The 26948-nt window shown below is 38.3% G+C and overlaps 1 protein-coding gene across 1 annotated transcript in view; it reads right to left on the bottom strand.

Annotated features, from left to right (window-relative positions):
* Positions 1-372: 372 nt before the first annotated feature.
* The window catches only part of pdia5 (protein disulfide isomerase family A, member 5), a 59645-nt gene continuing 33069 nt past the window's right edge, over positions 373-26948 (bottom strand). The window contains exons 10-17 of the mRNA XM_017709530.2: positions 24729-24800; positions 20303-20439; positions 17291-17361; positions 14032-14195; positions 11327-11457; positions 7854-7924; positions 3504-3638; positions 373-3115 (exon numbers count right to left, since the gene is read on the bottom strand). Of these exons, the coding sequence (XP_017565019.1) occupies positions 3035-3115; positions 3504-3638; positions 7854-7924; positions 11327-11457; positions 14032-14195; positions 17291-17361; positions 20303-20439; positions 24729-24800 (862 nt within the window). The 3' untranslated portion in view covers positions 373-3034. The remainder of the gene's footprint in view (positions 3116-3503; positions 3639-7853; positions 7925-11326; positions 11458-14031; positions 14196-17290; positions 17362-20302; positions 20440-24728; positions 24801-26948) is intronic.

Genomic DNA, 26948 nt, shown 5'->3' with positions numbered 1-26948 from the left:
TCCAGGCCTCCATTGGTTAATAAATTTCATTTCCATTGATGATTTTTGTGTGATTTTGTTGTCAGCACATTCAACTTTGTACAGAACAAAGTATTCAATGAGAATATTTCATCCATTCAGATCTAGGATGTGTTAAGTGTGTTCCCTTTATTTTTTTTGAGCAGTGTATGTATGTGTATATATGTGTGTGTGTGTGTGTGTGTGTGTGTGTGTATGTGTATATATATATATATATATATATATATATATATATATATATATATATATATATATATATATATGATGAATATGTAAAACTTCATTATTGATTCTTTGCATTACTGCATTCAACATAACAGATTGCATAAAACAACCCATATAGAACACCAGCTATAATAGTTGGAAATGTATGTTTTTATTTTGCCAAGTGTTCATTCATGGGGCAAAACTGTACATATGGCTGGGTACATAAATCAAGAAAGGCGAAAGTGAGTTCTTGGCATCAATGTGATAGTTCTCAACAAAATGGAGACCTTTGGGATAAGAAAAAGCAGGATTTCCTTCAACAAACAATGCTTTGGTACATAGACCCCTGGACCAATAACTATGAAAAAACCAATACACTGGACAAAGGTTTTATAGCAAGTAAGGTAGAGCTGAGCTTCTGTTTCAACCACATCGAGGCATAACTGACAAAATTGTCAGTGATGTCATTTAGAGCAACATAGGAGTAAGAAGTTGTATTTAACATTCCCTCACTGCAGTTTAATGCACCTGTTTTTGACTGATATTAATTTAGCAGTTGTACACTTCTTCACCCTTGTGTTCTAAAAACACCACTCTAGTCCCAAAACCATTCCCCTACTCAAAGCAGCCATCTTCAGCTTTCTTTAGTTCACTGGATTGAATACTTTCTGCCATAATTTGATGAGGTAATGTAAATTGGATCTTAGTATCACTTGTTAACACTTTGTGTACCATCTCCCAAAGACAAATGTAAACACTTCAGAATTCGGCAACACAAACTCAGTATCCAGCTGAAATGCAAATGACCATGCATGTTAGCTCCCTTTAATTGTGTTTCGCTATCCCTGAGAACTTTATTCATAATGAAAAGAATCAAACTCTTGAATAATAGAATACGTTCAGCTACAGATAAGCCTATTAAATATGTATTCTGCCTTAAGCAGGGAGTTTCCAACACAGCTGCAAAGTTGCCAAAGAGATAATGTGCTAAGGGTTCTGCCATCACCAAGAGTGCTGGGATCTGTTGGCGTGCCTCTCACACCTCCAATAACATAGTTGTTTGATGTATGAGTTTTCTTGTTCAGTAATCATGCCACAACATTATGTATGGGCTATGTTTGGAGGAAAAAGGATTTCTCTTTCCATCACTGACAGATCTGAATGTGTAAGGTATATATGTATATAAAACAACCAAAAACAAACCGAAGCAAAATTTCACATTAAAATCTGTAGTATAACATGAATATTACATGCTAGTATAACTGCAATATGGCTCACAGTGGCATTTGGGCTTGGTAACTGCCTTTCTTAACAACACATCAAGTAAAAAGATGTGGCCAGCAGTGATATATGAAAAGTGAAAAAATTATTTTGTGTGCCATTAATCAAACCTGCTATTGCTATTTTTTTTCCCAGATAAATGCTCCCCTGAGGAAGGAGGCAGGGAACAATGTCATTTTGGTTCCCTATTTTAAAGTAGCTGTTAATCAAAAAATCAAATTTACACAATTTCTTCTTTACTCAAAACATGGTCGACCAAGATGTATTTGGTGTCCAAAGTTACCTCTTTAGTTTTGCAATGGAGCTGCGAGAATAACAATTTTAGGTGAAACAGACTTTCATGAGTTGTATAGCCTTGCAGCTCCAGTACAAAACTAAAGAACATCTTACTGTTGGTTGACTGAATATATATATTCATTTAAATTTGACTAGTTCTAATCTGAATGAACCATGGCGGTTTTATGTAGTGCTGTTTATGAAACCGCTTTGACCAAACAAAAAAGGAAAAAAGAGAAAGACAAAAGACAGTCCTCAAATGGTTGCTACATAATTCACAAAATAATGTATAGAATGGCAAGAATTAATGGAATGAAATGGAAACTTGGGAAGTACAAGTGAGAGGCTACACTATACTAGGCTTAAAGTTTGTGTTTAATCATTACAGTAATGTTTGTGTATTTATTTTAGTAGAGCTCTTTAGCCACTTATATTTAAGTGAATATATGGAGATGGTAAAACAAAGCAGGGGCAAACAAGATTAACAACTAATGCCAAAATAATTTCTGGAACTCAATTCATCATTAAAAGCTAAGCTATACTTTTTGGCATTTTCCGTTTTTGTTTCGTATTTTATTCTCCCATAGCTGACAAAGAAACAACAAAACAAGGAATAAAGAAGCTAAAGGCTTCAACACACAACTTTATAAGCTCTGTTGTATTTTGGCCCCAGTACATCACTGATATAGTCCCAGGTGCACTGCACCACTTGAATAAAATTTATTCAAACATTTAAGGCCACAAATATGAGCTACATGTTCCTGTTCTGTTCTCTTTCTGAAGGCTGAGATGTCACATTACATTGCTGTACAAAAATAGTTGGTGTGACTGTACACATATGGTCCCTCTTCACATAGATGGGAGTGGTAATGATGGAGACTGGCAATAACAAGGATTTTGGGGGGCTTATGCAGAGTAGCTGAAGTGTCATCTTCACACAGAAGCCACCCCATCACAAAGATCCTGGATATGAGTGTTCAGTATTGCATAGATTCAAGATGTAGTTTCATTAACTGCAGTCACAGTATTTTGGAGCAATTATCCACAAAAATGTCTATGAACAAACAAAGCAAAGTCTCAAGTGGTCTCATGGTTGTACATTGGTATTACAAACGTAAGGGCACGGCTGTATAAAAAAATATCCTCTTTTCAGCTGAGGTTTTCAAGTGTGTGGCATCAGTGCTGGGAGGTCCCTGCCCAGGTCACAGTGCAATGACAGACTCCTCCCCTGTTTATGGCCACACCCATACTCTTAGAGCTCCTCCTTTCGCTTTCCCACCTTCTCTTGGTCCCGCCCTCTTAGGCTTCGCATGAATCCAGTGAAGCCAGCTTCCTGCATACAGTGTACATGGGTAGCATTTAAAAGAAATGACTGAACAATACAACAGTTCTATATTAATGCAACTCCATGTCCATACGCACATAGAATTCTGGTTTTGAATGTCCAACAAGCTCAAATAGGGGTAATGGTCAGGTATCCACATACATTTGGCCATACAGTGCAGCACTGCATTCATGAATATATGGCACATAATTTTGCACCACCTCTATTGGTCCATTCATTCTAAAATTTTAACACAAGGCTAAAGGTAAATGGAGTTTATAGAGACATGTTTTTTTGTGCAGCAGCAGTGATATGTAAGACCTAAAACATAGGATGAAATATAAACCTCCACAACATTTTCAAATCTTGAAAGACTACATATTTAGTATCTACTTACCCCTCTCTCTCCATTGTATTTCTCACTGAACTTGCCATAATTGTAGTAGTTAAAGGTTGGGTACCCTTCTACACCCTCCTGCTTACAGAGCTCATGGTTCTGTCCTTTGGTGCAGTCCACAGCAGCATACGCAATCTGAAAAGTGATAACACACATTTAACCATCATAATGTGATAATTATGAGGCAACTTCCGATTCATGCATCTGTCCACTACCACCTGTCCACCAAGCACTGCCAGATGAGTTTATGAATTGATTACTGAAAGGTAATCCTTTTTGCAAAGACTACACATTAACTGAGTGTAAAATGATAGTGTGTAGAATGTAGCCAGCATGGTGAAGCATTGTGCTGTCTGCTCACGGCTCGGCTGTTTACTCTCCTAAGCCCCCTTAAGGCCTGATAAGACGGTTGGGCTCAGGGAATGATTTACTCTCTACAAAAAGAGCTGACAGATCCACCAATCACACACAGACATGTGGCAATGAAGTTGATATCGGAAGTTGGCTAGGATAATGCTGTAAATCTCCCTTGAGCTAATTTGTGGGGGAAAAACCTTACAACTCTGTGATGCTGCTGGCCAGTCATCCCTAAAAAACCTTTAGCAACAGTCATACTGTAGAGTATCAGTACTGGCCAGAGTCCATGCGCATTTTTGCCTTTCATGTAATTTTAATGCCTGACAAGGGAAATGTGAAATCTTTGAGCTTGCCCATTTTACTGGGGCTATGAAAAATATATTCACAGGTATAGGATGGCACTTCTACAATCAAAATAACATGGAAGTAAAATAGATTTATGTTGGCATACTCATACCAGAGAAGTTAGTGAAATGTACAAATCAGCCGTAAAAGGCACTTGATAACATGCATTTTGTTCTCTGCTTTGGGGGAAAAAAAATAAAATACAGCAGTGTACACTGCTCTTGTCAGCATGTGATAATTGCAGCATGTCAATCAAACAATAAAACAAAGAGGAAGACTGAGGCCAAGCTATTAGACATCTGTTGTCATGGCAAGCATATCTGACAGGCCACAATCACAGCGGTACAGTTGTGTCTTAAATACAAATCGATCTGGTGAAACCATGATGTGTTCATTCTCATTCAGAGAATAAATGCATGGCGTATTGATGTGTTTATAATGTCTGAGAAAGCTATTTTTGAAAGACGTGAGACAATTTCTCATTTTTAAATTCTGTAGGTGGATCTTAAGATCCAGACCTATTGTGTTTCTTTTTTTGAGTAATAGAGGTCATCTGAGGCCTTGGGCTATGGAGGCAGTTCTTCACAAAAAGATGGAATGCTCCTGCTTGAGGATACATATTCAGTGAAATCCTATATAACTATGAGTCATCCACATGAGCAAGGCATAAAAAAGCTGAACGAGGGTCAAGCTCAGTCGGGCAAATCAAAGCAGCAAACCAGACAAAACATAAAACAAAGATTTTGGTGACTTGTTGTCTTTGAGATCAATCACATGGGAGATCAGAGGAAATGGCACCTGCTGAACCGTCAACTAGAAGATCTGAATATCAGATTTACCTCTACAATCCAATCCAAGATCAGAGCTCCACAGGACAAGAGGAAATTAAATGGAAAGGGATTGTTTTTCAAAGGTTGCTGGCCAACTCTACTATTGATCCCAATGTAAACCCTCTTTGACACAGATTGGTTTGGCAATAGCTTCAGGGTGGAGTGGATGAGAGCAGTAGAAGGGTCAGCAAAAGAAAGGTAACTCTATTGTTTGCTGGCAAAGGGCAGACAGCTCTCTAGAATCTTGGGATCCACATCAGGTACTAATTATCGGCTTTAAGGAAAACAACAAGGCTCCTGGCACACAGGTAATTAAACAGCCTGACATACGCAGCCTAATATGCAGCAGACTCATTACTATTGCAACAAAGACCCTTTGAAATAAGTAAGTCAGCGACTTATTTGTTCATATTCAGTTCAATCAGTAAAAGAATATCAGGGGCCTTGACGAATATTTACTCCCCGATATCCGTTGTTTCTCGCCAATGCAAGCTTGTGTTTAATTGTGCTTGCTTGCACTTGTTTGCTTCCTATAAACAAAACCCTGTTAACAAGTGGACCATCAGAGTACACAGAGGTTCTGCATTATAAATTGAGAGAATGGAAAGCTGAGCCCTTGGCAGCTATGTACATGCACTAAAGTGCAATCTAAAAGAAAAATGGGCAGCACTAAGAAATGAAGGATGAACCCGGGAGAAATGAGGAATGGTTATTTGAAGGGAACCAACTGAACATCACTCAATTCAAGCACAGTTCAGCCCTTAATTTGATTTAATTAAACAAAATTAATTAAATCCTGTTCCTCTGTGATCAAGGCTTCCCTTGTTGCTCCATTCTAGAATCCAGCTTGAGCTTTCCTCTATTGATCCAGATCTGAAAAGACCTTGGCACTTCTCCACACTATGGAACTGGCTGCCAAAAGGCTGGCTCACCAGACATATGTGTTATCCCTTTCAACCACATAAGCGATCAAGCGAATGACAGCTTAATGAAATTAGCACCATGTTAAAGATGCCCATTTTATCAGAGAACCAGTAGATGGAGCTTTCTGTATACGTTTTCTGACCTTCAGACAAATAATTTGGATAATCTGTTTCTTATAAGGCTCACAACATCAGTGAGGGCTGTCAGGGCGTTAGCTGGAAATCAAGGTTAAATCAGCCAGCTCCGCTGCACCCTTGGCAAGGCAGATTTCCAAATTCCATTCATTTGAATAATGATCTTGCATAAGTACAAATGTAAGAGCCATTGGAAGATAAAGGCTGGCTGATGTTATGCATGATGTATTCCAGCCATTTGCAAACAACAATTTAAAGCTCGGTTTTGTGTCAGTTGATGAATGGCTGTAGTTAGGAGAGACAAATGAAATATAAGGGTGATCAGAGGTGACTCAGCTATTTGGAGTCACATGTGAGGAAGGGTTAGATGGCGGTAAAGAGAACACAGAATGAGAAACATCAAATGTCATTGTGTGAAACTCAATATTTAGTCTTAAAAAAAGATGATTCTTCAATGGATCTTAAGTTAAAAAAAGGTTCTGTATGGAACCATGAACACTCAAAGAAACATTTGCATGCTTGAAGGGTTCTTTGCATGACAAAATGTTTCTTCAGATTGATGGAGAATGTGTTGTATATGGCTCTACATAACAGAATTGTTACTGATAGAAGATGGACAATGTAACAATACAACAACCCTTTTTTGGTTCTATATAGAACCCTTTTCAAAAAGGTTCCTCATAGAACCATACACAACACAAGCTTCATTAATCTGAAGAATAATTTAAGCATGTAAATGATTCCTTGAATGTTCGTGATTCTATATAGAGCAAGAACTCTTGAAGAACCATCTGTAGAGTTTAAAATGTAAGAAACAACATCTAAGATTAACTCTTTAAACTTTTTAACCATAATTCAGTTTTCTATATTAGATTAGATATTATTTTAAAGTAGTTTATGAATAATATCTATTCGTTATGTAATAACTTGGTTAAAAATGTAGTAATTACCAGAAAAAATTGATTAATTACCAAATATTGAGGTAGCAATTCAGGAAATTGGTTAAACCTATATCGATAAAAATCAGATGTCCATTCTGTTTATTGTTTCTGTTGTCACAAAAAACTCACCGCTCCTAATAGAAGGGAAAAAAAAAAAAAAAAAAAGCAAACATTCTTAACCATATTAGCGTAATGAGATTTAATGTCAGTTAATTCTGAATCACTTCCATTAGGTACATTTGTCATGCAATGTTGACACAGTGTAAAGAACAATTTACGTTTGCAAAAAGATGAAAAAACTAAAATGAAACAGAGCAGCATGTTTTTGACATGACATATGGCATATACACAGTTCTCAAAATATGTCATTTTATTTAATAAGACATTTTATTACCAAGATTAATTCAGCTCAATATTTTACTTTTCTAAAACACTAACTTTCAGAATATAAGTGAAAACCTTTAGTCGTGTGCTGCTTTCCAGGACTCTATTTGGAGATCTCTGGTTTGAACATTTATTAGTGTCTTCACATTTTTTGGAAGTAGAAAAGGGTGTGTTTAAAGTTTTCAACTGGTTAATTTTTCAGGTGGACCCAAAGTATTCAGTGATGGGTCATAATAGAGCTAAAATAATGTACCTTTGAATACAGCAGAACACAGAGAGATGAAAAGGTGTGAAGACCTTGAGACAAAAGAAGTGATTAAAGACAGAGTTTCTCAGGCTGACTTTGCCTGAGACGGATGGAGAGTTAGACTGTCAGAAGTTATGCGTGTTTCTTATTTACAATCGAGATATTTCTACAACAGGGTGGAGTCTTACCTTGCGGTCATCTTTGAAAAGCTCTGCAGCTGTAATGAAGTGGGGAATGGCATTCTTGCAGTGTGGGCACCCTGGGGACAAAGGCATGTCATCATTCACTCCAGCCCATTGTACTGGGTACAAAGCAAAGACATTAAATGTTCTAGCACACACAGCAGGCCATAAATATCAAAGAATAATTCAAGAGAGAAAGAGCAGGTAGTGATGGAGTGCAAAAAAGGAAGATATTATTCATGCATACACAGAAGGGACAACAAGTATTACACCCAGAACTGGTCATGGCCTGTCAATAACAGAATTACTCGACATTAGGCACAACCCACTTCAAGTTAACAAAAAGTAATAAATTCTTTTATGTACCCACTGATGAAACCCCATTACTGGGCACTTTTCTAAGTAATGTATAACTGTTTGTGGCCTCTTCCATAACAGATGCTCAGCTGGGTCCCAGAAAGGCTCCAAACTCAGCAGACTGACATGTTCTGACTACTGTTATTTTATTATTGATGAAGATATCTTCCAAAACCATAGAAGTCCATAGAAGAAAACCATAGAAGCATTTCAACCCACAAACCCAGAGCAATACTGACTTCTTACATCTTACATATCTAAACTAATTCACAAAAACTTTCATAGTCAGTTAAACCAGCTCACAGCCCAGCAACCAGACTAAGAATCAGCTTAAATATGTCCATATACTGTTGTCCTGTCATGCCTTATTTAACTTATTTAACATTAGCTACCACAATAAAGCAAGTTTTCAAATGAAAGTCATTTGTGTAGGAGAATGCAGCTCCAGAAACGGGTAACTTTTAATGGCACCTGACGGAAAACTAACGATGCTTGCGCCTCCTGACAAAGGCCTGCTTGTGTGACCAGCACAGCCCCTAATTTCAGAAGCTCAGGAGTCATTAGAAATAATGGTGCATAATGCTGCTAACCTTCATACTGGCCCATGCAACCATTACACTGGAACTTTCAGTCACGAGATAAATGTAAAATGTAATCTCTAAGTCTGAATGGAAATGTGCCACTGTATCTAACGGATGTTCTGATAAGGCTGCTTTCCTCATCTTTCTCGTGGTTAAGGAGAGAGAGTTATTTAGAAAGGAAGCAATGTGTTACTTTTTGTAATGTGTTGTTTTTTTTTTTTTTAAGAATCTGATAGAAAATGTGAAAATTTGTTCCTGTCATTAACTGGTACACTCTCATAAAGCCTTGCCAGCTGTATATTAAGCAGGGCCATTAATTAGTAAATAGCAATGGTGATGAGATGTTTCAATAACCTTAATAACTGGGTCACCAATCATCTAAATTGACAGTAATTAGTATTTAAAATTCAGCAGAAAAAAATCTGAATATAATATTTTCTAAATAGTCAAAGAAGCTGAAAGATTCTATTAGGGTTGAAGGTTAATATTTCTGATTTATATCACAATGACATTACTATTATTATTATTAATATGTGCAATGGTATGTATAGATATGTACAAGGTATAGATAAATACATTGAAATATAAAAGTCTTTAAGTGTGCTGTTACAATGCTACAGTTTTGCTAACAAGCACATTAAATGGGCACTAAGCAAAGTATCAGGGACAAAAGACAAATGCAATCAGCTTGGACATTGCCCATTATGAAAGACAACATGAGGTTTCAGGGCGGAGAAAATTTTAGCACGGAGGACTGCTGGTTAATTTAATAGAGGCCCCATTTGCAACAATTAACATATTGTTTGAGTCTTCCTATCATAAGGAATAGCTTGATCACATAAATCCCTTAATAAGCGGATGTTACACCAAGGATTAGACAAGTCAGGGACGGGGGAACAATAAGATATGGGTCTTTTTGCATCTGGAGGCCTACTTTGTAGAGGAAATTAAAGCACTCTGATTATTTAATACATTGTTCTCTTTGAAGGCTTTATCAAAAGGAAGCTAGAAACTTCCTTTAATGTAGGAGCACTATGTGAACCCGTGTCAACTGAATGGTTGATCATCTATTTCCATTTGCTTCTTCAGATTTAACACGATTTGCCAAGTGATTAAACTGGGGTTCAAATAAGGAATAAGAAACAAATCTCATGACCAGACAACACGGGAAATGCCCAGCTCATGCAGCTTATTGTATATTGAATTATATGAGAATATTCCACCATAATGCTTGTATATCATGTACATCCTAACTAGGGGGTAGGAATCACTAGTTCAATATTAACAAGTAAAAAGAAAATGCTGGGAACTGTAAAAATTGTTAAATAGAAATCTTACTAGTTAAATTTTTTTTAATTTTTAATTTGAAGTTGTGAATGAATTGCACTTATGTTCAAAAATGACATTTTTAATGTAACAATTTTCAGTAGGAAGAATTCAAGTCAAATGTATAATTTTTATAACCCCATTTCCGAAAAAGTTGGGACACTAAAAAATATAACTAAAAATAAAATGTAACGACGTGCAAATAAATGAACCCCTATATTTCATTAAAATGAGAAATTTTAGTGTTTATTGAAAATGATATGCTCATTTTGAATTTGATGCCAATAACACATTCTAACAAAGTTGTGACAGGGCAAGAAAAGGCTTGTAATATTGGGTAATGCTTAAAAAAATAAAAAATAAAAAATAACACACCTGGTGGTTAAATGGCAACATGTCAGTAACATGACTGGGTATAAAATGAACATCTCAGAGAGTCTTACAGAAGTGAAGATGAGGAGGGGTTCACCACTCTGCCAGTATTCATGATGTTATGGGGTACATTAGTGCACATGGCATGGGTGACTGGCTCATCTGTGAAGGCACCATTAATGCTGAACAATATAAACATGTTCTGGCAACATATGCTGCCATCCAAATTACGTCTTTTTTAAGGAAGCCTCTCTTATTTCAGGAATACAATGCCAAACCACATTCTTTATGTATTAAAACAGCATTGCTCTGTATTAAAAGAGTCTGGGCGCTAAACTAGCCTGCCTGCAAATATGACAAAGAAGACCCTGAACTGTTGAGCAGCTGAAATCCTATGTTAGGCAAAAATGGGAAAACATTTCACTTTCAAAACTACAGCAGTTGATCTCCTCAGTTCCCAAACACTTACAGTTTGTCTAAAGAAGAGGTGATGAAACACAACAGTAAACAAGCCCCTGTCCCAACTTTTTTTGGTTATGGTTTAAATGATTTGCACATCATTGAATTTTGTTTTTATTTACCTTTTGAACAGCGTCCCAACTTTTTTGGAAATGGGGTGGTATTTCAATAGGTCACATTTTATTTTTTACTGGTCAATCTTTAATTATAATTTCAAAATTGAATTTGTATATAGTGAACACTGTTTCCCTCATTATATAATAAATTGGGCAGCAGCTATGTGTTCTTACTAAAGATACTACATGCTACAATTGAATTCCTAGACTTGGTCCCAGGGTCAGACTTTTGAGCATCCTCTAGTCATTACGAAGTCAGAGAGCTTACATGGGGCGTAGAACATGACTAAAGCATGCTTCTTCTTTTTTAAAGCCTCCCTGAAGTCCTCAGCTCCAAGGTGGCTCACGCTAGATGGTTTCTCCTCCCATGATTGTTCTGGAGGAGGAGGGGCCTGGGGACTAAGAGGAAGAGAGAGAAGAGTCAGAAAGTGTCTTTTAAAAAAAAAAAAAAAAAAAAAAAAAAAAAGGTACCCGACTGTCACTGGGGTGGCACCCTCAAGGGTATGTCTTCAGTAACTTTAGTTAGGCAAGATAATTGTATCATGCCTAAGTAACCTAGGACCTTAAAACCACTGTTGTACCGTTAAGGGTTCACATACAATGTTTGTATTTGTAATGAACAAAAAATGCACCTGCACAGTGAATTTAGATACATTTATTGAGTTAGATACATAACAAGGTGGTCAGTAGCAAAGATGGGGACTCATGTTGCATCTCATATTTCTGAAATTTCAGCCAGAGGAAAAAAAACAAACAAAAAAAACTGATCAAGTTAGGACAACCAACCTTAATGTGGAAACTTTTTGCTTCCAACCTTATGTGAGTGCCTTTGCCTGTCAGATTTGCTATAGTCATGTACAGTCATTTCTGCAATGCTGTTCTCCTACAGCTCATAGTGTCAGGTTAGATATGGCTTCAAATGATGAGCCTTTACTTAGAGAAAAACTTTTGGTCTAAAAGACAAAAAGAACCACATGCAGTAAATGCCATGTTTACAAGAAAAATGCAAAACAACTTAAAAAGGCTGCTTAGTCTGTAATTTGGAAAGCAAGTATGCTAATCGAATAAGTTGTTAGGAAAGGGCTGATATAAAGTGTACAGAAACAACTATTCATACACTTTTGTTATTTAATATACTTCCAGTAAATATTCAGTTAAAAATTTCAATTACAAACATAATGACTTATAAACATGGACGAAAAGGTATGTATTCATTAGCATGAACAAAGTTATGTTTAAAAAACTAAACTAATAGGGAACAAAGTGTTAGTACACCACACGCCTACACACACACGCCTAGAGAGATGCGCATCTACAATTTGCACACGAGCATTCAGACAAATCAGAACTATTTGGGAATAATGCAATTTGGTCAGACGAAACTAAAGTAGAACTGTTTGACAATAATTCAGCTGTCATGTTTGGAGAAGCAACACCAGACACATAGTGAACGTACGAAGCTGGGAGCATCATGATAGCTGATTCTCTGCAAATGGTACTGGGGCATCACATGTTATTGAAGGAAATTGAGTGATCTACAAGGACATATAAGAGGAGATTTCAGTATCAGATTCTGGAGAGAAGACACCACATTAGTACTTTGCTGCAAAGCTGGTGTTGGCATTCACAGCTTCAAGATGTCATGTGTGAAATGCGACTGTCACCAGCGAGCACCGTGAAGGGTATGATAAACAAGTTGATAGTCTTATGTTATGTTAATCCTCATGACCAACCATAAGATAACCTGATAAAAACTACAGAGAGGAAAAAGGCTTTGTGATGACCATGCTTGAATCTGGCAACACAAAAAATCTCACTCGATTTGACCTAAAGCTAAATTCTCCAAGCAATCCTTAAAGCAGACCCTTGGCCTTTGAGCTGGTGGTCCATGTCCATGCCATAAGCTAAGGCTCACTGCAGGTCTTTTGCAGTCTTGGCCCTGTCAGTCTGCTCCAGGGTGAATGGATGGATCCTCGTTCAGTACAGCGGCTTCAGCTAGCACAACGGGCCTCTCTGAGGACCAGCGCAAGGGCAGTCCTTTCAGCTCAGAGGTCAGCAGAGTCACGGTAGTGATTGATTGAAGTCAAGCACCACTGAACACACCCCGAAGTGTAAGTGTGAGCAGACTGCTGCAGCAATGGCAAATGTGATGTCTATGAGCCTGAGGCAGAAAACTGGGTTACTCGTTAGACCACTGAAAGTCTGTAATAGCACAGCTACAGAGACTGATCTGGAGTCAGCCAGAGTGTATAGCCTCTCCATTATTACAGTCCCAGATAAATGTCCTCAGATCAGATCTGTTTTTTCCAGGCTGTGGTTTTCCTGCCTCTGGGCCTGACAATGTCTAGCAAATCACTCAGCTGGCATTTCAGCACTCAACCAGATTCGGGGGAAGGCAATATGACATCTCTCCAGTATTTCTGATCAATTGGCCTGAATATTTCTAGACAGGTGAGGCAGCAGTGATGCAGTTTCAGTGTGCAGTCTAGCAGGAGGCCTAGAGGAGAGAGTTTATGCTTCACCTGTGCATGACCTTACCTGAACACTCCCAGATTCCCAGGCACAAACTCAGACCACCAGGGAAAATTCGGGTGGGGCAACAGCACTTATGTGCATTTTTCATGCACAGCTGCTGCTGAGAAATTTCATTACCGCAGAAAAAAGTACACACAGCACTACATTACTCTTACTTGCGTCAATCTCTCTGTATTAAACCAAAAACTATAAAGATACACAAATTCCTGGGTAAGAAGTAGGTTTCAGCAGTACTACAGTGCACCCCTGCATGATGAATAAAGTCGTGCTATGTGAAGCGTAAACTGAAACTCTGAGTAGATTGTATAAATTTGCCAAGTTATGACTCTTGATGTTCCTATATAAAACGTGTTATGAGCTCAAGCTCTTAGTCTCTCTCACTCTGCCCTTTTATGATCCATACTCAAGGCCAGGAATGGAGAATGGAAAGGAACTCACTTCTGCAGCCACTCGAAGATCTTGTCTTTGGTCCGGAGATGAGGCAGGGTGTATTTCTCCTCTCCCTTTTCAAAGTATTTCACTGTGGGGAACCCAGAGATTTTAAAGCGCTCTCCCACTGATTTATGGATGGTGGCATCCACTGCTGCTAACACGCCTGGACTCTGAGAAAACACAGACAGACACATTAAAAAGAACTGTAAAATGTTTTGAGCATATGAAAGACTTACTGTACTAATATACTGTGTACAATCAGACCACCCTTTAGTTTATTCAATTTCCAGTCAGAATGATGATTAAATACAAGTTATTTAAAAAAAACAAGAAAGTTATTTAACATAAAATTACAGTAATTAGACTACAACTCCATGTACAGTATCAAATCTATCTGTATTAACCTTTAACTCTTAAACTGATTTACTTTTGTGTCTACTGCCACTTTAATTCCTCCATCCTTTCATTCTTATAACCCATGAGTTACAGCTGCCGCCTCAATGAAAGCTGTCTCCAAAAGTGATATTATGTTCCCCTTCAGGGAGACACTAACATTCATCCTACCAAAATTTGCCTCAGATGCCAAACAAGAAAAAATCTGCACCAGAACATCAAAACTGGATATCTGAGATGTGGAGTAAGGTTTTATTAACTGATTAGCCAATGTGTCTGTAACTTGGTTCATTGTTTATATTGTTTATATATATTATTATATTATATTATTATTTTTATCATCATCTTATATATTGTCTCCACTTAAGCTTTAAATAACCATAACCAAAACTTCTGTCCTACAAAGCTATATTTAAGCAGAACACCTATCCCAAAGGAGAAAACACATTTTCCATTTCTCAGATCAGTTTAGGACACTACAGCTTTCCAGCAATTATGCGTCTTATTAATAGTTTACAATGCCTTAGCAGATCTGCGTCACTTAATTTGAATTATAAGCTTGCGCTAATTTGAGAACAAAATGAGTCACTGTTTTAATATTGATCATGTTCCCTGGTTGAGGGGACCTCCTGCTGATGGAGGGGAGATGTGGAATAATTAAAGGCTGAAAGAGATTTAGAGTTCAGCTGGGGTCTGAGGAGATGAGCAGCTGACGCAGAGAGGTTGGAAAAAAACACCTCTCAGCATCACACATTTCAGCAAAGCTCTCCTGAATTATTATTTTCTTTTTAGCATGACAACTGGCACGAGTCAATCTGCATGTTAATTGTAGATGCTAATGAAGGTGAAATGCATCACAGCAGATGTAGTAACATCATTACAGACAGTGACATACAATGACAAAAAAGAGAAATCAGGTGAGCTGCATCTAAGCATATTCAATTCTCTCTGTATTGGCATTACAAGAGATGAGCCACTAGGGACCCTGAACACTACGATGGGTTTTGTGGTCATTATTACAAACAGAGGAAGCATTTGTGTGATTACACTGACCCTTTAGGGCAGCCAATCTAAACTATAGGAGTTCTCTGTGGAATAGAAGTCTGCAACTGATTGTAGGACTGCGGGCTATTTAAGCTTCTATGGCAGATACTATGTACAGAATGTTCAACAGAATCTTCACAATACAGGCACATCATTCTATGTTCAAGACACGAGAACAAACTTGGATAATCCCTGGCAGGCCATTTACAAAACACACCATTTACAAAATGTCACAATGTCATCAGCATTACATTTAAAGTAATGTGCGAAAACCTGATTTCATATCATTTTTGGCCAGTTATTCATTATTAAGTGTCAGCAAAGCAGGAAAGATGTATTTAATAGAAAATAACACAGACGCCTCAACAACTACACATAATATCAAATTTTTCAGCATTTAGTGTGTTTATTCTTTGCCTACATTACGGCCCCTGTTTTTTCAGGAGACTTGTTTAGTTGTTTTTTTAAGTGTTCAGAAATACGCAGGTTTTTTTAAACACCTTCAATGTTCAGACTTAGAAGCTGCACTTTCTGGTTCTCACGATCAAAGTAATCTCAAACACATACAGTGATGCTGAGGTCTGTACTCTGGGGTGGAAAGTAAACTCATTTGAAAAACACTATCAGCTTCTCAGCTTCTTGACAGCTTCACATCCTTTCAGACCCACAGTTCTCTTCTTACAGTGGAAAGACTTCTGGATCTTTTCAGGTCTGAAGCAAGAGTGGAGCTTGATTTTCTTTGATCTCTTAAAGATGAAAGCTGTTTATCTGATAAGGACCGTTATGGTGGTCTACCAGGACCATTTTGTCGGTATAGAAAACTCTAGTTTTTGAAACTCCCGTTTTTTCCCCAATAATTATTTTCCTTTGATTTTTCCATTCCTTACGCAAGTGGACTACATCTAATTTCCTAAGAAAAAGCTTAAAATGGATTAATGTAATTACCAGTTGTTTTGACTCAACATTTAATAAACAGATGGTGTCTCTGAGTTCCACAGTACTGTATATATGTACATTTAAACACCCTTGTTTCAAACACTCAGAGGATGGAAAACTGAATACAGGCTACATTAAAAAAGGACCCGCAATGTAGACTCTCTAATTTAGATGCAAGAAGGGCCAAGTGAGTGGAATGAGGAAAAATAAGTGAGCTCAGCTGTCTCTGAGGAGAGGGGCGTAAGGACTGGAGCATGCCTGCTACATTAAATAATGCACAAGACCTTCTCATTGAACTCTAGCACTGGGAAAAAAGCCATGTGTCAAGCTGAAGGCCTCACGGACATTGTGAATAAAATGACTGATCCAATCATGAGGCTCTGGTGACTTTTCTGGCTTAAAACTCTGCTCAGTGTTAACTCAGAAGACCCACCCCACTAATCAGAACCACATATGTTTATACACTAATGCACAACACAAGGTCAAATAAGGATGTTTGTAAACTGTATCGTTGCAGTCGTGTGTCTTAATACTCTGAGTTTCAAAACAAATTATGTAAACTATAACCATGAAAACAGAGGGTTTGTAAGCAATGTTGCTATAAAAAGCTAATTTCAGACAGGCAAAATTGCTTCGCATCACTGCAAATTAAAAACGCACTCATTTTAATTAACCCAACACACAGCTCATTTTTGAAGGACTCATACCTCAAAGCTGCAATTTTACACCTGGAACCACTGTATAAAGTGCACAGACATGTGCTCTCAGGCACAGAGTGACTCTATTCCCTTTCTCCTACTTCAAACACATTAGCACAGCAGTGAAGCAAGGCTGTTCCAGCTGCTCACTTCCTGCTCACTTGCATTAGAAATTCAAGAAACCACGAACTCACATTTGCATCTTTGTTCAGAATTTCAGCAGCTTCATCATATTCTGGCTTCATCTTCTTACAATGGCCGCACCCTGAGAGAGAACACATGTAACGCTGTCACGCTTCAAGTAAAGAGGGCACAACATTAAATAAACCATCAACATGACTCAGTTCTGTTTGTTTAGATTAGTTGAAGTTATAATCATATTCCCCTAACCCCAGACAGATGAGTAGCCAAGACACATTTTGGTGTCTGAAGTTTGCTTCAGCAGCTGGTTATGGATCTGAAAATGAAGCTAATTCATGTCTGCAAAGCAGATGAAGAATATAAAAAGATATTACTATTAACCGGTTACATTGTCTGAAATGTCTTTGAGAAATAGTTAAGGGAAATTACTGACGTCAAAATCTGGAAGATAAAAAAATCTCTCAGATAGAACTGCCTGCTTGCTGGCTAGCAAGGCAAAGCAAAACCCCCATACAACAACGACAGGAGTGATGCACCTGTTCCACTGTGCAGTGTTACCTGCACAAAAATGATCTCCATGGAAGAGTCTTCAGAAGGAAACCTTACCTGCAAACTCATCACAAAAGTCAATCTCTGAAGTAAGCAAAACACTATTTAGACAAAAGATTTGATGAAAACAACACCTTTATAAATGTTAAACTTGGGGGTGGATCTACTGTTCTCTGGATTTGTGTTGTTGCCCGTGGCACAGGAAACTCTCCATAAATAGATGAAAGAATGAATTTCTTTGGATTCCCAACTTCTGGAAGTATATGCTACCGGTTAAGAAACTGAAGCTACAAAAAGGGGCTGGCTTCTACAACACGACAGTTATAAAACACACATCAAAAATCCACCATGCACTACTGCAAGAAGCTTTTGGAATGGTCCTCTCAATCCCCTGACTTCAACAGGATTGAAAATCTCTGAGCAGATCTTAAACATGTATACACATGACAACCCACACATATTACAGAACTAGGAGTGGTCTGCAAGAAAAATGGGTAAAAATTCCTAAAACAAGAACAGGACTGCTAGCTGCTATAAAAAGCACCTATCAGCTACACTGTCTATCAAAATGGGTGGTACTAAGTGCTGCCAGAGACAGTAAGCTTTAATCATGCCACAATGACTATTTTTTCTATTTTTATAATCAAACATAACTGCATTAACATTTGCAGAACAATGCTACTGTTTAAAAGAGTTGCTCTAAAGGTTGTGTTTATTTCTTGTCACAATATGTAATTTGGCCAAGGGTGCCCAAACATTTGCATTCAGCTATACAAAGTATTGTGAAAATGTTTTGAATGCGATTTTACGTTTTTGATTTACTACCCATGTCCGGACTATGAACCAAAACAAACACACATGGGCTAAACCAAAACACGAACACATGGACAGGACTGGGAGGGGCCAATCGTGACAGGGACACATATATATATATATATATATATAAAAATATAAAAAAATTTATTTATTTAGCAAAAGTATTACTTTAAATGTGGTTTAAAAGAACTAAAAAAGAGCACAGCTGAATTCTAAAATTCTTTTATACAACAAAAGGGATAACATTTTATCACAGAAATAATTGGGCTCCAGTGATCAAACACTAATTGACAGCCGAAATGGACTCCTGGTGGCATTTTTTATATCCTTTACCAAAAGCGAGACTGAAACCATTATTCTGATTAATAAGCTGCAAGAGGCTTCAGAGCAGTTGTATTTAACATGGTCCACTCTGAAGTGCATTCTCCAGTAGTAAGTACAAGTGCACTTGGCTCGGAGTGATAAATAACCAGGCAATTGGATTAAACTATATGAAAGCTGTTTATTATCTGAACCGTATAAACATAATCTCCATAGCGCTCATAATGAGTCAGTCACTGAAACATTGTGTAAGATATTGAGTTAATGGGAAATGGCTTTCAGCTCGCAAAGCATTAGCCTGCCCTTCAAAAACACTTAAAATGCTAACTGCTGGGAGTTTCCCTCTTTTCTTACACCTGCTCTACACCAACACTGGCTGTTAAAGGGAACATAAAACAACATTCATTGGGCCACAGCTTATGCGTTCATTGAGTCAAGGGGAGCAGGAAAGAGCCAATGAGTAAATTTGCACACTTCATAAATGCTCTAATACTGCTGAGTGGGTTGTGTAATATTCTGAGATGGGATATTGCAATTGGGTTTTTATGTATATGGATTTATGACTCATATCCATAAAAGGGCCAAAACCACTAAACACAGGAGCGTGTGGGAAAACACTCACAGGGTGGTGGGCCAGGGTGCCACTCACAAGAGGAAATCATGTAAGTACATTTGTGTCTGTCTGTCTCAGAGAATTAAACAGAAGGAGAGTGAGAATGAAGCCCGATCTGCCATCTGTCAGTCTGTCAGTGACGAGCATGCATTCATGTTTGTGTCAGTATTTTGGCATCACAACTGAAGCAAAAGTGACTCTCCGTGGCAACATGACACACAAGCAATGTGTGTATTTTTAGGTAAGGAGAGAAAAAAGGGAGGCATGTCTGGGTATAGGATGTAGAAGGTAGGATGTAGCTGAGGGCATGAAGAAACGTTCTGTCTGAGGCGTTTTGATTTAAAATGCATGAGAGCTGAGAGATATATTGTGGCAGTTAAAAAAAACCAAACAAAACCAAACCAGAAAAACCCAAAGAGCTCCAGTGAAATGCTCTAAAACACAACTGTCACATTCTCATTATCAAATCCATCTCTTTTCCCAACAGGTCTGTTTAGATTCTGATGCAAACAGATGGAAATAACCACACACCAAACAGGCCTCTTTTCAGTGTGTCAAACACGATACATGTACAGCAAGCAATTCTGAACAAAATCAATCCAGCAGTGACATGTAACAGGACTCTAAGGAAAAGACCATGACAGCCAGAAATCTGGCCTTTCAGACTTCCGCTGCCCACTCAGACAATCATTAACACAAAAACGTGAATCTAAGAGTGCTGTAAGAGAGCTGAACTGGAACTGAGCTGTTGGTGTTGATAGCTTACAGGGAGCGTAGAACATGACCAGAGCTGAGGGGTGCTCCTCCAGAAACGTGTCGAAGGACTCGTCTGTCAGGTGAAAAACAGCTGAGTCTGACTCTGACCACGGCACCTCAGGGGTCTTCGGCTGGGGAGGCTGGGGGCTTGAGGAAGAGTGAGTGGGCAAAAAAGCATGAGAGAGTGAGTGAGTGAGAGAGCGAGCAACAGAGGGCAAAAGAGAGTGCATGTATCTCTCCAGTGTGCATACAGGTACACACAAACACGTGTGTGTTTGTGCATCCATAATGACATACATACTGAATAAAAATGTAATGCAACAAATTTTTTTTTTCTCCAATTTTGCAGCAGTTAAAAAAAATTGCCATGCTGCTATAGGCTACTGGTGGTCTAATGTAGGAAATCCAGTTTTTTGTGGGGTTTCTGTGAAATATTTTCAGAAAAAGTACAATACATACATACATATTATACATACACACACACACACACACACACACACACGTATATATATGCATATATGTATATGTATATATAAAACATACATGCATACACACACAGATATATATATATATATATATATATATGTATGTGTGTGTATATGTATGCATGTATGTTTTATATATATATATATATATATATATATATATATATATATATATATATATATATGCATATGCATATATACACACACACACACACACACACACACACACACACACACACACACAACTACACACTATACGGCATTGGAGGTTGAAGATTGGTCTCTGACTTTTGCGCTGTATTATAAATGTGATTATGGATGCACACACACACACACACACACACACACACACACACATGCATGTAATGGTTTCAATCCAGCATCAAAAATATATAAAAATAAAATAATATATAAAAAAATAAAATTTGAAACTCACAACCTTAAATTTTAACCTGCATCATTGATTCGCCCCTCAGTCACTTTTGAGGGTCACTCTATTACCTTCTTTATGGAAACCACAGTGTTTAGGGGCGCATCGTACAAAAGCAAAGTGGGCAGAGATTAAGGAGGAGCTTAGGCTCTGTATGCTCTGTACCAACAATCAATAGACTTTGATATTTTGAATTAATTTGATAGTCTGAATTGAACCTGGACTTCAGAACTGAACATTATTTACACATGTACATACGCAGTTATGCGAGTTTGAACCTACAATATGCATAACACAAGTTACAATGTGTGAGCTGCTAATTACAATTCATGCCAGTGAAAACATCTGAATCAGAATGAGAGAGAGCGCCAGAGCAAAGAGAGAGAGATTAAAATTAAAACTGTCATGCCTTCTACATAAATGATGAGCTCAGAGTGAATGATGGGGAGTGACCCCAAAGGCAAGTCTCTGTACTCACTGTTGGCTGGTTCAAGACGATAAAGCAGAAATACTGCGTGCTGTGTTTGACACAGCTGGTACACATCTCAGCTACATTCACAGTTCTGGACATCTGCTCAGCTCGTAAGAAGAAGTCACACCCTATGACTGAGAGCAGCTAGTGCGAGCCAAGGACACTCACTCACATCTCAGTGCTGTTTGCTCTCAGACTCTCCAGTGATCACAGACCAGCCCAAATGACTCTCTGAGGAATCCAAAAAGCCAAGAGCCTGTCTCCTTAAAGTCTGCCAACATGATGTTCTCAAAATTCACAAACTTCAAAAGGACTGTCTCCTTAAAGTCTGTGTGCATTCAAAGAGCCTTGAACATGCCCTTTTCTGTCTTCCTGCCAGCACGAGAAACCTTGAGGTCTATGTGGACACAGATAAAAGATCAGCAAAAAAAAAATCTAATTTACACAGCTGTCCACTTACATAGCAGTCAATTAGTCGAGGCACGAGGCATGTCCAGAGTTTGATGCTTTGGTTTTGTGTTGGAGCTAGGCTAACCAGTAATATATGCTCCTATCCCATTAAAGGGGGACAGTCATGTTTGGCTATTATTTTTTTTTGTTGTTGCTCACATTGGAAGCAGTGATGTAAGAGTGACGGCAGCTGCAGTGTGAGAGGAAAATGCACAGTGAAGGCAGCTTATCAGTGCAAAATGAATTTAGTTAAATATATTTAAGGTGACTTTGCAAAGCTGATGTTAATGTCAAGTGAGCTCTCTTTGTAGCAGCTGCAGCAGAATAAGCTCAGCGATTAAAGGCAGCCAAATTATTTGTTTTGTTGCAGTTTAGATTAGATAAAGTGCTGCTATATCTAATCTGAACTGATAGCAACTTTTAAACTGTTTTTAATAGCTTTTCTTCCTGCACATGTTAGTGTTACACTGATACCAGTACAGCACTGGTACGGGCGCAGACACACTAAGGCACTAAGACACAGCATCAGTATAAGTGATTGGGATACTGACAGCTATGACTGACACCACAAAGTAGATGGAACTTAGCAACATGCTAGTGGTGCAACAAAAATGCCATGGCAAAATCTGCAATGTCAGTATTTCATGGGAAGGTTATAGCAGTGGGTAATATACCAGTTGGAAGTTTCACCGATACCCCACAAATAAGATAACAACAAAGTTAACAAATAACTAATAAATAAGTTAACAACAAAGATCTGTTTTTGCAGTCAAACTGAGTATATTTGTGACACATAATACATACTTCACAAAAATACAATATTATTTAAATCTTGTATACACAGATTGTATAAATATCAAGTCTTCTAAGTTAGGTTACCAGAGTTAGTGTAGGTACTCGGTATCAGCTGATTCTTAAGCACTGGGTATCAGTATCAGAAGGGAAATGGTGGTATCGGTCCATCCCTATTACTAACTGACTTAGTATGAAGATGTTTATTAACCACACAGAAAATACCTTAATTAAGTTGCAGTGCCAAAGGACTCACAGTAGATGAGAATGTATGACTATGCCCATGCAGTGCTAATATAACCACACCCCCACCTATGAAACAGTGCAAGGAACCCCTAGGAGATGTTGTAACCAAGCTTTTGACGTTCTGGAATAAAACAGCTCCATATTTTAAGGACTATTACATAAACTGGCACAACTTCAATTCTAAGTATTTATTTATAAGGCTGGAAAATTGAGATATTTTGAGATAATTGATAAATATTTGACATTTTGCATAACTTCCAAGCACACAGTCTGATTGGTCGAAAAGTGTTCTACCCATGTTGTTAAACCTGAATGGCACATTTCAATCTACTTTTACCATTCTGCTGACCATCAGTTGCAAAATAACAACTGTAAAGCCCCCAAAGCTGCTTAAGTACTTACATCATTCAGTCTCAGAATCTCCAGCAAGCCTGGGCTTATGGTTAGGGGGAATTTTTTTTTTTTTTGGAAATTGGGGGGGGGGGGTCAGAAAACAGATCTTGAACTATTCCTCTAAGGCTGAGCCTGTTAGCTCCAGCTGCAATGTTGAAGAGTTCAGTTGTTTCCTGATTGCGTCTCTTGCCAAAACACAATGGTCCAGTCAGACGGCATCAATGTGAATATTACTCACTCAGATGACACTACCTGACTGGGGAATCGTTTGGCTACTTGCGTTTTTGTAATATTATTCTAATCCACTGCCCTAATCAAATTTTCAGGCCCCAATGTCAAAACAGTTGACTAATCCATGGAAAATTACAATAAATACCAGACTTTTCATAACTGGTAATGCAATGTCAATAAATCATATACGAGTCTTGTTTTAAAACCAGTATCCAAAATAATGTTTGTGTTTTAGCATTCTACCACCATCACTGCTACCACTGCTGATGAAATGCTTGGACATGAGGAGGCTTAAAATATCAGGGAAAAAAAAAACACCTATTGACTTTAGTAATGTAGAAAAAAAACATTTTCCCAGTTTAAGTACCATCACTAGGTAACACATAATGAAACACATTTTTCTTAGAATTTCTCCTTTTTTTATCTTCAATAAAACATGGTAATTGATTAACACCTAATTGTATGTATACCAACTACAGAGAAGCAAAAAAAAAAACTTTTACTTTCTTACACACCTGGATACAGATCAGCAAATGAAGAGATGTGTCTGTGCAACTTCCATACAAAGTCTGAGACTCTCAGAGTAAGTCTAACCCATAGGCCACAGAGGGGAATAGAAATGCCTCATTAAATCTCCACTAAGCGGCACACAGGAGTATAGTTGGGCCTCGTGTTTTACAGTGCACATCATCTCCTCTGCTTCGCTGAAGTGTCAAACACTCCCCTGATAATACACTCAATGAAGCAATGACTAAGCAGTGAGCCCTCACACCTCTCCAACTAATAAAGACTGGCCTTTACACCAGTCTGAGAGCCTACAGAGAATGCATGCTTGTGCGTATATGTGTAGTGGGGGTCTTTATCTTGGTTTAGTTTACGACTGATAAGACCAGGCCTTCTCAAATGAGTACCCATAGACACTGGCTGTTCTACTCACTTTTTAAGCCAGTCTGCGATGTCCTTGGCTGTGGCTCCATAGTTTTCATAGTGATGCAGGAACTTCCCCTTCCTGGAACACAAGAAAACAGAAGAGGTCTTTTAACCTTAGCTATCAGTCACAAGTTGCCCCCAGAACTGTGGTCCACACGAGACAAAATAAATAATAACTGCTGTACCTTATAACAAGGACAAACAGTTCCCATCAGAAGTCTGGGGACACGTAAGTTTTCTTACCACATTAAACATGTTTACTTTGAGGAAAATACCACATGTACACACTTCAGGAGTAATCCATTGGCAGCAGATGTGTATGTGAAAAATATCAGACATCCTTATCAGCCCAAAATTCCCATATCATTTTGCCTGCACAAAGTAAACAGTTAACAAAATCTTTGGAGGTAGTGAAAATCAAATCTTGGAAAATATTCGCAAAAGAATTTTCCCAAAAACTTTCAATGGCTAGTGTTTACTGGAAAACATGCCAAAAAACAGTTCACAAATTTCTGAAAAGAACAGAAAAAAATGCATAGTTTTTTGTATTTATGTATATTTTTTCACACTTCTGCTGTAATGTTATTACAAAACATGTTGGGTCCTTCCTAATTAAAGAAACTAGCTAAATCAGAGGAGGTGATGAAATTTATTTTCTCATGTCTATAAACTGCATTACTGGTTAACTGAGGATATTTGTAGTGACACTCCAAAGGATTGCATTACAAGCAACATCCAAGACTGTGGCTCCCTTTGCAGCAGCCAAGATAAACATTTTAAATGAGGGCCTGGCCCAAAGCTAATTAAGCCATTCTGCTCAAGGCGTCTAGCTTAATCAAAGACCTCAGCTAGCAGTCTCTGTGTTCTTTACTAATCCATACCAACATAGCAGATGTACCTACGGTGTAAGCTCAAACCTAAAAGTTCAACTTTGTTTGTCACTTGTTTAGAAAACTTGCAAAAATGTGCAATCTGTCAAAGCTATAGGCCAGAGCTATAGGCCAGAGCTACAGGCTTGTACTCAGTTCTGTGTATGAGCAGACCTCCACGCACAGGTAATGGTTCTTTATCTGCCCTGATCTCTCCAATTTCTGCCACTGAAATTAATCTGCACCAGCCAAGAGCTATGCTAGCCTGGGGAAAGGTGCCAGCAGCACTCGGTCATTTGTAACTGTCACTGATCAGTGGGGATCTGCACGCATCATAGTAATGTATCAAAAAAACCTGCAACAGCTATCAAACTGCATTAGTTCTCCTATGTCAGGTTTAATATTGAGACAGCTGCAAACAGATCACTCGCAATCTACATGTTTTAGCCCAACCTTCAAGGGTGTTCAGCGGTGTGAAACTTGTAAACTGGTCTTTGCTCTACTTTTTGATGCTTCATCTGAATCCTCTGAAAACTTTTAGCCCTTGACTCTTCTTCTCTAGGTCACCTGATCTGACAGGTTTGGAGAGGCAAAGGCAACATATGGCAGACCTCCAAGCTACTGCATTCTTGCTTGATGGCTTACCTAGCTATAGCGTTATTTCAGATGAACAGGAGTGAAGCGCAGGAGGGCTGGACCTCTGCCATTTAGCTCCCTCATATTTTAGCCCTTTCATATCTCGGATCACAAAAGAAAAAGAAGCCATTTCAAAAAGGTATGGACGACACTGATGATGATAGTCAAAAGGATGCTATGGAGCCAGCAGGGCAATCTTGAGAGGCTTCATCAATTTGAGGTTCAAAAATGTGTAGCCACTGAAGCCAACTTGACTTTGCAGTTTCTTGTACTGAAAGGTAAATATGAAAACTGGCTACAGCTTGAATCGCCAAATCTAACTGGATCTCTTCAGTACTTATAATGCAAGTGGTACAAAACAACGCTGCATTCCTGCTATTCATCCGCAACCCTGAATCACAAGGTGAACGTAGAGAGATACATGGAGGTGAAGTGTTCAGAGCTCAGACAACTGCATGGGGAACTAAACAAGAGCAACAGCTGGAGTCGAAGAGCTGAAGCAAAGCGCTAGAGTTTAGCTCAGAGCCTCATTACTGTAAGCAATGGTGCTGCATGGTCGTTAGCCTGCGACTCCCCCTCAGGGCCGCAGCTAATGGCTCATTGAAAACGGATTGGGCGGAGAGCGGCATTTAATTAACCCTCCTATAATTAAAACGGTAGTGAAATGAGTGAGCGTTTAACACCCAATGGAAGCAGATAAAGCACGGCTGCAGTCTCAGGCC

Source organism: Pygocentrus nattereri, chromosome 6, assembly GCF_015220715.1.
Source record: "Pygocentrus nattereri isolate fPygNat1 chromosome 6, fPygNat1.pri, whole genome shotgun sequence".
Lineage (NCBI taxonomy): Eukaryota > Metazoa > Chordata > Actinopteri > Characiformes > Serrasalmidae > Pygocentrus > Pygocentrus nattereri.
The sequence above is the reverse complement of the archived record's forward strand: the minus strand, read 5'-3'. Positions and strand labels throughout refer to the sequence as shown.